The 13943-nt window shown below is 47.5% G+C and overlaps 7 protein-coding genes across 7 annotated transcripts; 3 read left to right on the top strand and 4 right to left on the bottom strand.

The window, feature by feature from the left end:
- Positions 1-31: 31 nt before the first annotated feature.
- On the bottom strand, positions 32-2161 carry EDB93DRAFT_1115805 (WD40 repeat-like protein). The gene is made up of 7 exons (XM_041448300.1): positions 2090-2161; positions 1797-2061; positions 1630-1739; positions 1217-1576; positions 721-1157; positions 511-671; positions 32-457 (listed from the first exon to the last, which is right to left on the bottom strand). Exons 1-7 carry the CDS (start codon positions 2138-2140, stop codon positions 141-143), a joined length of 1701 nt encoding a protein of 566 aa, XP_041313184.1. The 5' UTR covers positions 2141-2161; the 3' UTR covers positions 32-140.
- Positions 2162-2275: 114 nt separating this feature from the next.
- Positions 2276-4327, top strand: EDB93DRAFT_1115803 (pyridoxal phosphate-dependent transferase). The gene is made up of 3 exons (XM_041448299.1): positions 2276-2592; positions 2667-2838; positions 3077-4327. Exons 1-3 carry the CDS (start codon positions 2302-2304, stop codon positions 4120-4122), a joined length of 1509 nt encoding a protein of 502 aa, XP_041313183.1. The 5' UTR covers positions 2276-2301; the 3' UTR covers positions 4123-4327.
- Positions 4328-4488: 161 nt separating this feature from the next.
- Positions 4489-5947, top strand: EDB93DRAFT_1245241 (uncharacterized protein; the record flags this gene model as incomplete). The annotated part of the gene is made up of 5 exons (XM_041452295.1): positions 4489-4668; positions 4713-4802; positions 4856-4984; positions 5034-5418; positions 5478-5947. The coding sequence occupies 5 exons, from the start codon at positions 4489-4491 to the stop codon at positions 5945-5947; spliced, it is 1254 nt and encodes a 417-aa protein (XP_041313182.1).
- A 171-nt stretch (positions 5948-6118) lies between these two features.
- On the bottom strand, positions 6119-8839 carry EDB93DRAFT_1237564 (uncharacterized protein; the record flags this gene model as incomplete). The annotated part of the gene is made up of 12 exons (XM_041451429.1): positions 6119-6252; positions 6307-6442; positions 6593-6786; positions 6867-6969; positions 7025-7191; positions 7253-7486; positions 7580-7631; positions 7680-7711; positions 7768-8008; positions 8076-8436; positions 8488-8742; positions 8793-8839. 12 exons carry the CDS (start codon positions 8837-8839, stop codon positions 6119-6121), a joined length of 1956 nt encoding a protein of 651 aa, XP_041313181.1.
- A 1152-nt stretch (positions 8840-9991) lies between these two features.
- Positions 9992-11931, bottom strand: EDB93DRAFT_1115785 (uncharacterized protein). Its single transcript, XM_041448298.1, has 6 exons — positions 11812-11931; positions 11687-11753; positions 11583-11633; positions 11483-11525; positions 11293-11416; positions 9992-11240 (listed from the first exon to the last, which is right to left on the bottom strand). The coding sequence occupies exons 1-6, from the start codon at positions 11888-11890 to the stop codon at positions 10312-10314; spliced, it is 1293 nt and encodes a 430-aa protein (XP_041313180.1). The 5' UTR covers positions 11891-11931; the 3' UTR covers positions 9992-10311.
- A 307-nt stretch (positions 11932-12238) lies between these two features.
- On the top strand, positions 12239-12795 carry EDB93DRAFT_1075020 (uncharacterized protein; the record flags this gene model as incomplete). Its single annotated transcript, XM_041445135.1, has 3 exons — positions 12239-12301; positions 12356-12673; positions 12727-12795. Coding segments are annotated over 3 exons (450 nt in total), but the record flags the coding sequence as incomplete, so codon positions are not given.
- A 740-nt stretch (positions 12796-13535) lies between these two features.
- On the bottom strand, positions 13536-13934 carry EDB93DRAFT_1245238 (uncharacterized protein; the record flags this gene model as incomplete). The annotated part of the gene is made up of 1 exon (XM_041452294.1): positions 13536-13934. One exon carries the CDS (start codon positions 13932-13934, stop codon positions 13536-13538), a length of 399 nt encoding a protein of 132 aa, XP_041313178.1.
- Positions 13935-13943: the final 9 nt, after the last annotated feature.

Raw genomic sequence — 13943 nt, 5'->3', positions numbered from 1 at the left:
TTCCTCGCATTTCCTTTTTTTTTCCATCAGGTGCGTGGAAAGCTTATTTCATTCCACAAAATCCTCTCTAGGATGTAGTAGACTAGAAAGACCTAAAGTCTCATTTTACAGGCGATAATATCAATGTCAATACTAAGGCCCTAAAGGTTTGGTGATGTCCGAGGATGTATGATGTGAACTGTTGTCGCATTCGTAACTCCCTCCCCCTTCACGCTCAGCCACCGTCCCAATCGATGCTCCTGTCCTAAACCCACAACTAATAATGCAGGTTGAACTGAGCTCTTTGTAAGAGGCAGCTGTTCCTTTTCTCTCCAAGGAGCATTGTCCAATGCGCCTTTGGGTAAGATGAGAAGTTGCAGGGAGTTGACAACACCAGGCGCAGGTATTGAGCCAACCAAAGAAAACGATCTGAGTTTTTCATCGAGCTTCCAAAATCGCACACTACCATCCCATGAGCCTTGGAGTTGAACTAAGCACGTCGCTATTTATGACAACAAGGTATGGACTTACCGGAAACAAACATGTCCGAATAACGTAGTGATGCAACGGCCGTTATCCAACGAGGTGTTCGTACAACTCCCTCGGTTGAGGACTGTACTTCGTGGAACCCATGGCACAGCGTTTGTGTGTAAACAGGTTTTTTCTTTTGGGTGTTCCAAAGACATATTGAGCTTCGGGCAGTATTTAGTGGTGTGATTCATAGGACGTCGAACAACATACCCAGTATCTCCCCCGCTCACAAACGTAGTTTCATCAATCATTGCGACACAATCTATACTCCCTTCTGCATATTTGCTCTCCTTCATCCTTTCCTTTCCTTTGTTTGATTTCGGACCATGAAATTCCGCCCCATTCACGTGTTCCTCATCTTCGTGACCTTCAAACACACCTCCTTCAAGCAATTCCCGTATTGCACTTTTTCCACCGCCACGAAAGACCAACTGACTCTCATCAGCAATTTTCCAGAATCGAATCGTTCGATCTCTTGCTCCAGCAGTAACAGCAGTCTCTCCTCGGAGAGCATCCAAGCAGAGAATGGTATCTTGGTGTCCGAATAGCGTTTCTACATATCCCATTACTGAGATATCGAATAGCTTGACAGTCCGATCAAACGAGCCAGTGTATAATTGCTGTGTGCCTTTCCGGAATGCAACGCTCTAGAGAACAAAAATACGATATTAGCACTGTATACATTATGCACATATGTCATACATACTGAAACCGAATCCTTGTGTCCTCCAAAACCTTTTACCCATTCATCCTTCTCTACATCCCATACGCCCACCCTTCGGTCTTTAGATCCACTGGCGAGGTATCGACCATCACTACTTACGGCGAGAGATAGGATCTCGTCCGTGTGTCCCTGGATATCTTGAGGGAGTGCCTTCTCTTTGCCTTTGGAGACGCGCTGTTTATAGAACGTCGCAATCTTTTTCCCAGACTGCAGAGACCACTTATTGATGGTTCCCTCTTTCCCTGATGTGTATAGAAACTGTACATCGTCCGATGCGACCGCAGAAGTAACAGAGAACCGGTGGCCTCTGCATCGCATGGATGATGTTGAGGTGAAATCATACTGTCGAAACCTACGTCAACCAGACTATCACCGAAGATAACAAGACTACAAACAAATTCTGCCACAAAGAGGTGAACTTTGCCAGAATGCTCCAGGACGTCTTGTCGCAGTCGTTCTGATATTAGCTCTCTGTCGATCTCAGCAGCGTCAAATTCACCCTCGGCTGAATCCCACAATATTTAACAAACCCAGAACACAAATTTAGTCCAATTGTACTCACCTAGATCATCCTTCACACTTTCCAGGTAGAGCTTCGCCAATCGTAATCGTTTTTCCGCAGGGGTTTCCTGTTCATCTTCATCACCACTAGTCTCGGGCTCTATATCCGCGCGCAAGTCGATGTCATCTATTCCGCCACCCTCCGAATCTGTTCTGTCCGAGTTCAATTCCTCATCTGCGGCTCCCTTTGCCCCCCTCCTTGTGCTTGCGTGGGTAACTTTTGTGTCCTGAGAACTAGATTTGCCCTTGCGCAGGAATTTTCTTAGCTCCCCGAGCTCCCTCGGCCGTGCTAACAGACCGCTTCCGCTTCCTAGTTTTTGTCGACGCGAAGAAAGAGTCTGGCATAATCTTGTCTTGCAGATTGAGCTCCCTGCATACTGCTACTCGACCAAAAAAATCTGGAAGCGGAATGTGCCGAGTCACGTGCGACTGACCACTTGACTCTGGTTACCATATATGGGTCTCCCATTCAACTCTCTCACTAGTTCTGTAAACAGAAAGCTCCGATGCTCCAGGCGTCTGCAAGGTTCAGATCTTTATCGTCCTTTCATCCTCCGGTACACTTTTGGGCAAGAACCACCATGCGATCTCTTACTGTCGATTCTCTCAACCCTGCCGTTCGAAACGTGCAGTATGCCGTGCGCGGCGAGTTGGCCATAAAGGCAGAGGAATATCGTGTTACGCTTAAGGAGAAGGGTCTCAATAGCGGTCTGCCATTTGATCGCATTATCTCTTCGAACATCGGCAACCCCCAACAGAAGGGGCTTGACCAACCTCCCCTTACTTTTAATCGGCAGGTTAGCTCCATTCTATATTTTCCCTTTTCCCAAAGTTGCAGAGCTGCCGAACGCATTTCTCACAACCATGACAGGTTGCTGCACTCATGGAGTGGCCACAGCTGATGCAACTCGCCCCCAATACGTTTCCACAAGACGTCATTGCCCGTGCGAAGGAACTGCACGAGGAAATTGGTTCCATCGGTGCATATTCGCACTCCCAGGGTGTCCCTCTCATTCGTCAGAATGTCGCAAAATTTATTCATGGTGAGTAGATAAATTGGTGTCACTGAGTCTGACAGCAAAGTCAATGCAACGTTTATTCGCCATGTGCCGAGTTGATCCGCTCAGCCGAGTTTAGTTGATTTCTTAAGGAAGTCACAACTCGCATTGGTTTTGATTAGTGTATATACCATTCTGTTCTGTGCAGCGTTAGCCCTGCTATAGGCCATGATACTCTCAGGGTTGAAAAATTTATCTTCACGTAACTGATGCGTAATTACAGAACGCGACAGTCATCCGTCCTCACCAGACAACATCTTCCTGACGGGCGGCGCTTCCGCGGGAGTTTCGCTTCTGATTTCAATGCTTATCTCGGAACCCCACAAATCTGGTGTCCTCATCCCGATCCCGCAGTACCCTTTATATACAGCAACACTAGCGCAATTTTCGGGCGTACCGATTCCGTACCATCTTGATGAGGCACATGAGTGGTCGACGTCAGTTGATGAAATCAAGGCTGCACTTAAAAAGGCAAAGGAAGACGGTATTGATCCCAAGGCACTTGTTATTATCAACCCCGGAAATCCAACGGGCGCGTTGCTGAAGGATGAGACGCAGAGAGAGGTTGTGAACTTGTGCGCAGAGCATGGACTCGTGCTCCTCGCGGATGAAGTCTATCAGAGCAACCTGCACCGTGCGGCCGAATTTCCATTCACATCATTCAAGAAGGTTGTCTGCGACCTGGGCTCTCCGGTTCCACTGGTATCCTTCCACAGCATCAGCAAAGGTGTAACAGGGGAGTGTGGGCGGCGTGGTGGTTATTTCGAATGCCATAACATCCCAGATGACGTCCGCGCGATGATGTACAAAATGGTGAGCGTTGGCCTTTGCCCTCCGCTACAGGGGCAAATCGGTGTGGACTGCCTTGTGCGACCCCCAAAAGAAGGCGAAGAAAGCTACCCGTTGTGGAAAGAGGAGACAACGCGAATCCATGAAGTACTCGCGCAGCGCACCAAGCTCATGGCAAAACGGCTAAACAACCTACCTGGTGTCTCATGTGTTGACTCTCCCGGAGCATTATACCTTTACCCCAAGATCACGCTCCCAGAAAAAGCGATAGCTGCCGCACAGGCTGCTGGCAAAGAGCCAGATGCATTCTATGCACTCGCGCTTCTAGATGCAACAGGCATTTGCGTCGTGCCAGGCAGTGGATTCGGGCAGAAGGAAGGAGAATACCATTACCGTCTTACCTGCTTGTGTCCTGGCGTGGACGAATATGTCGGGAAGTTAGAGAAGTTCCACCGCGAATTCTGCGCGAAGTACGAGTGATTTGCTATTGATCTCGTATCTTGTGACTGCATTATTAACCAACGGCTTGTAATAGTCGAATGCTAGACATCACTGACTTTGTGCCTTGCGATTGCTTTGTTGTAGTAGTACTGTTTGCTTTCACGTATACATTCGAATACCAATAATATCTATGTTATCTGTCACAACGTTCGTGTCATTTTATGGACGCGACCCAAACACGTCCCAATTCAATTCAATGTTTATCCATAGATCTGCACATCACATCACTTGGTTGGATGCGCCGAATTGCTCGTGCTGTGGGGAGGAATATACTTGACCAGAGGCGTGTCATTAATTCAGCCTGCAAGAACACTAACTTTTTGAGCGAAAAGCTTTACCCTCAGGATGTCAGCGGTCCCGATTCCACTCCCATGTTCCACCGCCCACCGTGTTCGCATAGCCTCCGTCATCTCGCCTCTCAAGCGTGTTCGCCCAAGAGTTCCATTCTATAAACTCTCTGCTCACCGTGTTCCAACTCTCTGGTCTTTGTACCGGGGTTTGCTCAGACATGCACCAGGGGAAAATGTGAGTGATATGCTTTTCACTATGTTGTCTAACATAGGGTACAGATCCGTTTTCGTGTTCGAATGATATTCAGGAAGAACCAGCACGTTGTGAAGGCGCATTCTGCGAAAGAGAAACTCGTGATGGGATACAAGGTATTACGATTCTCCCAATCTTAAATCATTGGCATGATACAAAGGAAATGCAGTGGTTGGAATCATTCAAACGCGCGGAGCAAGGCGATACCAGATTTCAGAACGTTTTAAGCAGGTATGAAAGAATGATTGCCTGCAAGCGAGAAAAAAGTGCTTGGAAAATGCGTATACTAGAAGCATTCGTACGTATCCCTGTGTCTCCTTCATTGTCTACTCACAGAACTTTATTAGAACTGGGAAGCCAAGCTCCGCAATCGTCCTATTTTCAAAGGCTCATTCATCCGTCCTTCGTTTGACAACAAGCTTCTTCCACGCCTAATCCCCCAGCCTGCTCACATAACTGGGATGATTGTGCGCCGACGTCGCGCGCGCGAGCGTCGATGGGAGCAACGGGAAACATTGAAGAGTTGGGCACATGACTTACGGCACGAGAGTCTCTTCGAGTACGCGTTGCTCAAGAGTGCACAAGGCAAGGCTGCGAATGCGGCTCAGCACATGAAGAGCAAGGTGTTGGAAAACCATGCAAACAAATGTGCAGGGGAGTTTGTTGGACTGCTTCGTGAGGAGCACCCGCTGTGGGCCCCAGTGTACACTGGAGGGGCAAAATCTACGTGGGGTGAGCTGTGTATTTGTCCGGATAGTCGTTGATAACGTTAACAACGTCTGGTGAGGTAGATGAGCCCTTCTTCAAGCGCCAGGCTGAACTGCAAGAATGCGTCATGCGCGATATCTCACGGTATCGTGCTGCACCGCCTGCTGGACTCGTGTCGCAAGGCAAACAAGCGCGTCGAGACAAGGTGGCAAACAAAACGATTCAAAGACAGCGCGAACGTTCTGGTGAAGTTACTGTTGCCACCATCAAACGCCGGCAGAGCGCACCGCCTGCACATGTACGAGAACTCATGACTCCAAGGCAACTGCTAGTGGACAGGGCGATAAGGGAAGTGAGTGAGGGCGGGTGGTCGGGCGCCGTTAAGGCGCACATGGGCGTACATATGCACATACCCGAAAAGTGGAAGGCCGAGGGTGGGTGGGAAGATGAAGAAAAGAAGAAACTTCTGAATGATATGGAGAGGGAAATTCGGGCGGAGAATGAGAGACGAAGAAAACACAGTAAGCTGGAAGCTGCCCCCTCTTCTGAGTAATAGAGACCTTGCAAATATATATAGCAAAGATAGCAGACGCTTAACAGAGAGCAGGAATGGCTATCTTCATTCGACTAAGGTCTGCCTAGAAGAGACTATGGCAAAGGTAAGTTGTACAGCCCAATGGCTCGGGGGATTTACTTCTCAGGGACTTTGTCCTACGAAAAATCATCAGCCCTGGCTCTCCTCACCGTGCGCATTGCTCTTGTGCTTTGGTGTAAATGACCACGACTCGGGTGCAGGACCAAGGAACATTTCTGAGATCCTGACCCAATCCTTGCTATTCGGACTTGCAAGGAGTGTTTCTACTCGTTATAAATATCAATTTCCAGTCTCCACAAGACCGATAAAACACGTGCCTAATTCATCTCTTCCTTTGAATGTTGGTGCTCGATCGTTGATCTTGGCTGGGAGTCGTTCGAGTAACCCGATAGGGACGTAACGGTATTGAAATGAAAGTGCTTCACAGAGGAATCGGCGAGTCGTGTTCACAGCCTGTTGTGTCTGTACCAAAGTGACTGGTGATGCAGACTTAACCAGTTATTGTCGATAAAGTGAACAGAAGGCAAACCTCAATCCAAATTCACTGAACTATTTGAAGATATGAGCCAAGGTGGATATATGAGGAAGGAAACTGAAGGTTACCTTGCCAATTAATTGCAATCGCTCCCTCGAGCTGATATCCCATTCTCGGTGCTCCTTGACTTCCGTGAAAATCCATGGTTTGATGAGTGCTCCCCGTCCAATCATAACTCCATCAACGCCAGTGGATGAAACATTGGTCCAGTAATCATGCGATGAGAAGCAATCGCCACCACCGAAAATGGGAATCGGAGATACTGGATGGATGTACCGTAGATGTTGCGTGAAAACCAGAAACCGTCAGATGGTAAAGGCAGGAGAGGTGGATGGAACTTACAGCCCTCATCTTCCTCTCGAGCCCGTACAGCGTCAACGCATTGTTTTATGTACTCCCAATCAGCCAATTTCGTATACCGTTGCTGGCGGGTGCGGCCATGTAGCTATTTTCTATCGCATGAACCGACAAGGTATCAAGATAAAATCATGGCGACGCACTGTGATGCAACCAATCCCCCAATCCGTGGCAGCGCGCGGCATAATCTTATGTGCATTGTTACGACCATCCTTGACACCTGTCCGTAGCTTTATTGTTACCGGGATTTCGCCCAACGCCCTGGACATCCCGGTGACAATTTTGCCGAGTTTCGCTGGTGCATCCAGTACTACGGATCAAATTAAATTTATTATGTATGCTTCAGGGAGACCCCATTCCAGAGAACTCACAAGCACTCCCGCTTCCGCTTTTGAAAACAAGATCGATCGGACATCCACAGTTCACATCAACGAAGTCTATACCTCCTGCATCACCAAATTCGCGTCCGAGGACTTCGGCAGTTGGGACTAATGTGCTGGGTTTATTTCCCGCAAGCTGAATTCCAAAGATGGTCTCCGATGGATGCCGCCGAACGAGCGAGAATTCGGACGCAGAAGCGGTGAGAAATGAGGTCGCAAGGCCCACTGGATGATGATTGCAATATTATTGCACGAAATTGAACGACGTGGGAGATTATGCGAATGAGAGGAGAAAAATGACAAAAAATAATAACGCACTTTCTCCACATGTTATATCCGCTCCGAGTGTCATACATAGGCGTCTGAATGGCTAAGAACTTGGTTAATTGATATATTGTTCGGGCAGTGACATTCGTACCAAGTTGCCGACCGTTGTTAACGGCGCGAGATCTGAACATAAGCGTTTGGTTAATTTGTTTCCATCCATTCCGAAGAGACTCTCATACACGTTTTACCACTCCAGCCCAGCCTTCGTTTCTCTTGTACGCGGATCCGAACATCTGGAGTATCAGCCTGAGCACTGGGATCAGAATTTCCAGTGCGTTTTGTAACGAGTTCTGACAAAATAGATTGAGGATCATTCATGGCCACGTTATCTTCACCGACAGCTACATCTTCCGGTCCATTGGGATCTTCTTTAGCAGCCTCCAATTCTTTTAGGTATGCGTCGCTTATTGGCACAGGATACTGTAACGCAAATAGCGATCAAAAAGGTGGGTAGGATGGTGTCTGAGGGTAGACATGATAATCTAACCTTCTTGGATCTAAGTAGTTTCAAGGTGTCTGCACTAACAAAATTGAGTTCTGTGGCGCTCAGCGCTGTCTGGGCCATCGTCTGCTCATCTTCGACGAGCGTTATTGCCCCGTTAACATCAAGCTTAGCGTGAGCTCCTAGAAAACGACACTTGAGTCCTAAACGACAGAATCCCGATTCTGCAAAGGAGGGACATGATGTATGTTTGTCGAGAGAAGAAACATTATCGTCGGCCACAGAACCATCTTCCTCCGTGCCCATGATAAAAGGAGGGATATCTGATATCGTCGTAATTGAAGGAAACCGAATATCCCTTGGTTTTGCTGCCATATACGCATCAATGTCATGCGTGAAGCGACATCTACATAGCATAAGAGGCATCCGGAGAGGTGATAGAGCAACATATACGAACTCATCTCCATGCTCGCATATTTTCCCGTTCGCGACTCTCCAGCATAGCTCAAGTTGATCATGTACCTTGCCAAACTTGCGGCCTTTATTGGCACCACGCTTTTCCTTCTTTTGCGCCTTGGTCCACTTTTTGCGGCCACCCGTGCCTCTTGCATCAGTATTTGCCAGATCCACACGTGATGTTCCGGTGTTAGCTGTTGAACCTTCTGCTGCATCATCATCAACCGCAGGAAGAGCAGCAGGGGACAACAGGAATCTGCGAACGGTGAACCATTTCAAAGGCAGTGAAAAGCCGGAAAAACGTACTCTCGTTTTACGGGTGCAGTTCCTGGAGGGAGGGACGTACTGGCCATCGTGCAATCGAAGACTACCTTCCAGGCTGTCGTTGTGCACGAATATACGAGCAATCAGAAATGAGCTATTTTTCCAAATTAAAATCTTATCGCACCGCCACACAACTCATTATTACATACAGCAAGAAATTGTACGATTTATATGGTACACATATCCAGAAACAAACCATTTATGCAGAAGACTAGAACATGAAGTAGATCCAGTGGTTGAACGAAAGCTTGATAAAAAGCACGGCGAGAGTTTGCAGTGGAAGGAGCCCGAGCCCACCGCTGCTTCATGAGCGATGCACTACATAGCACAGTTTACAGAAAATCTGCCTTTGGCCAAGTCCCTGTTTCGCATCGCATCGGCCTCTGGGAGTATTATTGATAATTTCTCTCAGAAGCTGCCATCGGCTCTGGTTACTCGCTACATTTTTTCTACTTCCTGCCGTAGCAAGGGTCAACGAAAGACGAAAGACGAGTAACGCAGACAGGTCGCTTAAGAAAGGGATCAATATAAAATCGTGAAGAATTCAAGTAAAAGCTGCTCACCTGTTTCAGGTATGAATGACGGGTCCACCAGAGTTTGAAAGACCCTGTATCTTGATGAAACGTGAGCCAATGGAAGCAATATTATCGCTCTCCACCAACTTCTGGGCTTCCTGTCTTGTCCGGCACCGCGGTAACATATGCATGCCACCTCGCTGTTAACAAGCGCGAGTCAGGCCCTGTCAGGGACAATAAAACAGCTAGGCTGCCCCTGGCATCTCGCTGTGCCGCATGCCACAAGGAGTATCACAATCCCCTCTTCCAAGCCTCCGAATTTTCATTGTCTGCCTGGTGTGTATCAGCCATTTTTAGCAGAGCATTGTAGTATTCGCTGTTGTAATCCCCTCTGTATAAAACCTGGTCTCAGTCTACCTGTCGATAAATCAATAACCACCGATCTTTGACATGTCAATAATCGGGAGAATACGTACACACGTGCTGAAAGAAAAACTTTTGCATATAACTCCGGGGTAGGGTTAGAGTGCCCTAGAGCAAGAAATTAGAGCATCACCGAGGTTGGTGTAATCAAATTAATGGGCATCAGAAGCACCAACACAGGATGATCATGAGGGGCCTCCAAGTCTGTTGTCCACAGTTAGATCTTCCTTACCAGAGTGCGTATTCAGTGCAACAATGATCAAGGAGGGAAACTAGGAATAAGCATACAGGTTAAAGAATCCAAACCGGTTTCAAGCTTCAGCGAAGATATCGCCGTCGTTGGGCCTAATGATGAACTGCAGTATATGACATGGCATGCGGGACTGTAATCGGGCTACATGCAGAACGTTTCGGAAACATACCTAATACAAAATGTGCCAGTGAAAGAATCCACGCTTTGAATGAGTATGAAAGTGCAACTAAACATATTTATATCGCAAGGGCGTAGGGATATTAAGAGTTTGAATCCAAGCGAGATCTAGAGTCCCCTGTTTAACTATTCATTAAAAATTGCCATGCATACCCTGCCACCCTCCAAAAGATGTGTTATTCATAAACGGCTGCTGCTGCGCTACAAATGCTGGTGTAGCAGGAAACGGCGGCTGTGGGGAGTACTGTTGTTGAAATACTTGTGATTGGGGTTGTGCATACATGAAACTAGAGTCTTGTATATGACCAAGCATCGGCTGAGAGGGTTGTCTGAACGATTGAGCGAGATAATTCTGCTGAGGAGGGGGTGCCATAGCTGGTGTCCCGCTTGAAACCTCGGCACTCATCTGTGGAGGAAACGAGTTGAGATTGTTAGAAGGTGGATAGCCCGAAAATTGATGTTGGAACGGAGTCTGTGGACCTGCGATCGTGGTCGCACTAGCAGCTACGGAATGTATGGGTGTAACTGAAGTGGTATTCCTCATCGATGGCATCGACGAGGGCATCATGTGGGATGTCTGGAAAGTCGAGAACAGAGTGGGCGAGACGTCAAGAGTTGTCTGGGCAAGGGACGTAGAGTGGGGCTGGGAAGAAAGCGATAAGAAATCGGGGTTTTGCGACTGGTACTGTAATGGAAGAGAAGACGATTGCGAAGGGCCTTGTAATGAAATTAGATCACCCCAAATTTCACTCCCAGATAGCTTCTGAGTCGGCGCGGAGGAAGTGAGTGTAGGCAATGGATGAGATATGGATCTCGCGGGTTGCACAGGTGTAGATCGTGGAGATAATGCGCCAGGAAGAAAATTAGACACTCCAGTACTCCCACTGGTGACATTTTTGGCAGGAACTGGGGGAGGAATAGGAGAGGACTTGCGTTTAAATGAGACAGGGTCGGTCGCAGGAGTTGACTTCGGCCGTGTAGTCGCAGCATTGGGATACGGACGAGTAGGGGAAACGAATTTGGAAGGTTTACAGTTCATGAACCACTTAAACTCGTACTTGGCTGTGATAAGACATCAGACATATAAAGACAAATTTGAAGAAGGCTCGCGGACCTCGGATAAACTTCTCGATTTCGCTATCTCGTTCGGCCTCCATCATGTTGGTAGGTGGGGGGTGGCGGGCTTCGTCAGGGTTGTACAAGGCGTTTGATTTGATATTTCCGGTTTGCTTCATGACCTGTGAACAAGGAAGAGAATTTCTCCGAGCTTAATTTCTCATGTCAGCAGATACGAAGATGCCTACTTCGACTTGTTCCTTTGTCCATGCATCTAGGGTAATGCTCTTTCTGTGCAGAATTGCCAGTTAATAATTGAAAGTTGAATTATGTGTTTTTCTGACGCACACTTTCGTGATATGAGTACCAAGCTTGCGATGGATGCTCGCGCAGTTGACACTGCATCTGATAAACGTCTGCGAGTACGCAATTAAATTGCATGCCATACATACCATATGAAAATGCCCAGGCTGTAAGAAGCCCATCGCGGGTTCCGCGACTTACAATCTGCACAAATGTCTTGGATAGTAATGAGTTCATGACGGGCCTCGGAGAAATTTCTGAAAAATAGCATTACCGTTCCCTGAGTGCATTACTAACTCCAGCAAAGTACGCTGGTTTCGCTCAGTTGTGATTTTAGAGATTCCTGAAGACATTATTGCAGTGGAAAGAGAAAGGTTGTCACAGTCGTGTTCTAATACAACCCGATCCGCTACACGTCACGGGGTCCGTCCGAGTCGGGGAAAGTGTGTTATGTAATAATGCCTTCAGTCGCTTCCCAGTGAGTGACCCAGTCTCAGACATCTCATCGACATCCAGTGATTAGCATCTCTTGATCAACTCTTGATTTTCTCGGAGACCGATACACCTTGCTCCATAAATTTATTTTTGCCATGTGAAGCTCACGATGACACCCTTGCTTTTACGACACTCACTTGCTCCACAGGGACGGAACAAATTTCTCAGAACAAACCCCATCACAGTCTGATATTAATGAGACTGGTGGGAAAGAAACTGCGTTGCGCAGTTTCTTTACCTTTCCATTCTCCTCGGATGAAGTTTATCAAGTAGGTGCTTGCTTGCTGAGAAATATACATCTTTTCCTAAAATTACGAGGCAAGCAAGGGCTAGCGGACCTACTTGCGCACAGTGCATTGAGCGGCAAGACTGATGCTGAGAGGGTCGAAACCATCCTCCGAACGCAGCTATTTTATTTCAACAGAGTGGCGGGCCAAAACCTGACCGTAGAGGATGTTCGATCCCATCAGAATACTGTAAACTCCCAAAATCTCACTGCGACCACGGATTTATCACCTCCTTCCTCGAACTCCAGAGACGGCGAAACTCGTTTGCTGACGTTCGCTGAGTTGACGATGTTGATAGAACAGGGAAAGACCGATAACATACCCAATAACAAAGTCATCCCTGAAATGCTTAATGTAAGTTTGTCGCATAATTAGACATGATATACACGGTTATAACTTCCTTCCAGGACGCTCCTCCCAGCACTTCCATAGCTTTGGTGCGGAAGAAACCATGGGAAGTTGACAGTCAATTCTGACGTGAGCTTTCGAATTGTGCAAATGACGAGAACTTCGGTGGTAATGATTACTTTTACTAAGCGAAGCAAATGTAGTGAGTGGTTTTTTTCTCCTGTAGATTGATCCTTTAACGAGGGCTTCAGCTTCTGTTGCCGATATGCTCCCTCGCTTGCTTGAACACTAAATCATAGCGGCCTCGATTTGCGACGCATGTCGTATGTGAAGCCGTTGTAAACACGGTCTCTATGTTGTCTCGTCATCAAATTTTTGGTATATCATACAAGATATCATTACGTGTTTACATGGGATCCAGGTTTGCCCGGACGTGAGTATTTTCGGCAAGTGAAACGCTATAGGTGTCGTTATTTATTCTTCGGGGCCACAAATGTCGATGGGCTTACAAAGTCTATTTTTATGTCAAGCAACGACAGCGTTTGCCAGTGCACTTCTGATTCGCACCGCTTGCGAAGATATGATGTACAGTCCCAGTCATGATCAACACATTGCATATCCTACATAATTGCACGAAGCTAATAGTCAAAGGTATGCGCCTCCGTTAACGAAGATGGTAAGCTTTACTGGAATACTTGTGACAGGAGTACAATCTGCTGCAATGATACAGTCACGGTGTCCCAAAATACACTTATCATTCCACCTCTATATGTATTTTGCCCTTAATGTCCCCGATATAGTTATCCCTGTCCACCCAAAGATCTTGATGTCGGCAAGCGGGCTCTCCCTCGGTCACCAGTGGCCCGAGTTACTTTCCTCCTAGCTTTTCCGATATCCACTGCATTGACACATGCTTGTCGATATGATATCCCTGTACCCTGCGAAGAGCAGCTATACCCTCCATAACCCAATTGTGGCTGCTCCAGGAGGCATCTCCTCGAATGACGGGAGTAGATGCGAGCGTGCTGTGGAGCAGATGTAGATTCTCGGAGTCCACCAATCCTATAGGTGCCCTCCCCAAATAACCATTCTCCCCATCTTTGAGTGTGACTGATTGCGGTGCTTCGAGGCTGTAGTCAACAGGCGAGCCGGCAATTTGATATACCAATGAATGGCTAGATGGTGTGAATACGACAACGATTACCCATTTGGCTATCGAGGATGATTGCCCAAAACGAGCGACAGCCACTTCGTAGAACGGGGGCATCGGGAGCAG

This window comes from Suillus bovinus (genome assembly GCF_016758785.1).
Source record: "Suillus bovinus strain UH-Sbo-P2 chromosome Unknown EDB93scaffold_2, whole genome shotgun sequence".
Lineage (NCBI taxonomy): Eukaryota > Fungi > Basidiomycota > Agaricomycetes > Boletales > Suillaceae > Suillus > Suillus bovinus.
This window is presented reverse-complemented; position numbering and strand designations above follow the sequence as displayed.

What these genes read in the sequence shown, in the direction of transcription:
- EDB93DRAFT_1115805 (XM_041448300.1), bottom strand. Translation starts at nt 2,140, where the DNA reads ATGCCAGACTCTTTCTTCGCGTCGACAAAAACTAGGAAGCGGAAGCGG. An exon ending in GTGAGCGGGGGAGATACTGG is followed by an intron (nt 672 to 720) that starts GTATGTTGTTCG and finishes TACTGCCCGAAG; the next exon opens with CTCAATATGTCTTTGGAACA. An exon ending in TTCGGACATGTTTGTTTCCG is followed by an intron (nt 458 to 510) that starts GTAAGTCCATAC and finishes TTCAACTCCAAG; the next exon opens with GCTCATGGGATGGTAGTGTG.
- EDB93DRAFT_1115803 (XM_041448299.1), top strand. Translation starts at nt 2,302, where the DNA reads ATGCTCCAGGCGTCTGCAAGGTTCAGATCTTTATCGTCCTTTCATCCT. An exon ending in CCCTTACTTTTAATCGGCAG is followed by an intron (nt 2,593 to 2,666) that starts GTTAGCTCCATT and finishes CAACCATGACAG; the next exon opens with GTTGCTGCACTCATGGAGTG. An exon ending in TGTCGCAAAATTTATTCATG is followed by an intron (nt 2,839 to 3,076) that starts GTGAGTAGATAA and finishes GCGTAATTACAG; the next exon opens with AACGCGACAGTCATCCGTCC.
- EDB93DRAFT_1115785 (XM_041448298.1), bottom strand. Translation starts at nt 11,890, where the DNA reads ATGTCTTCAGGAATCTCTAAAATCACAACTGAGCGAAACCAGCGTACT. An exon ending in AGCCTGGGCATTTTCATATG is followed by an intron (nt 11,634 to 11,686) that starts GTATGTATGGCA and finishes TATCAGATGCAG; the next exon opens with TGTCAACTGCGCGAGCATCC. An exon ending in AATCGAGAAGTTTATCCGAG is followed by an intron (nt 11,241 to 11,292) that starts GTCCGCGAGCCT and finishes GTCTTATCACAG; the next exon opens with CCAAGTACGAGTTTAAGTGG.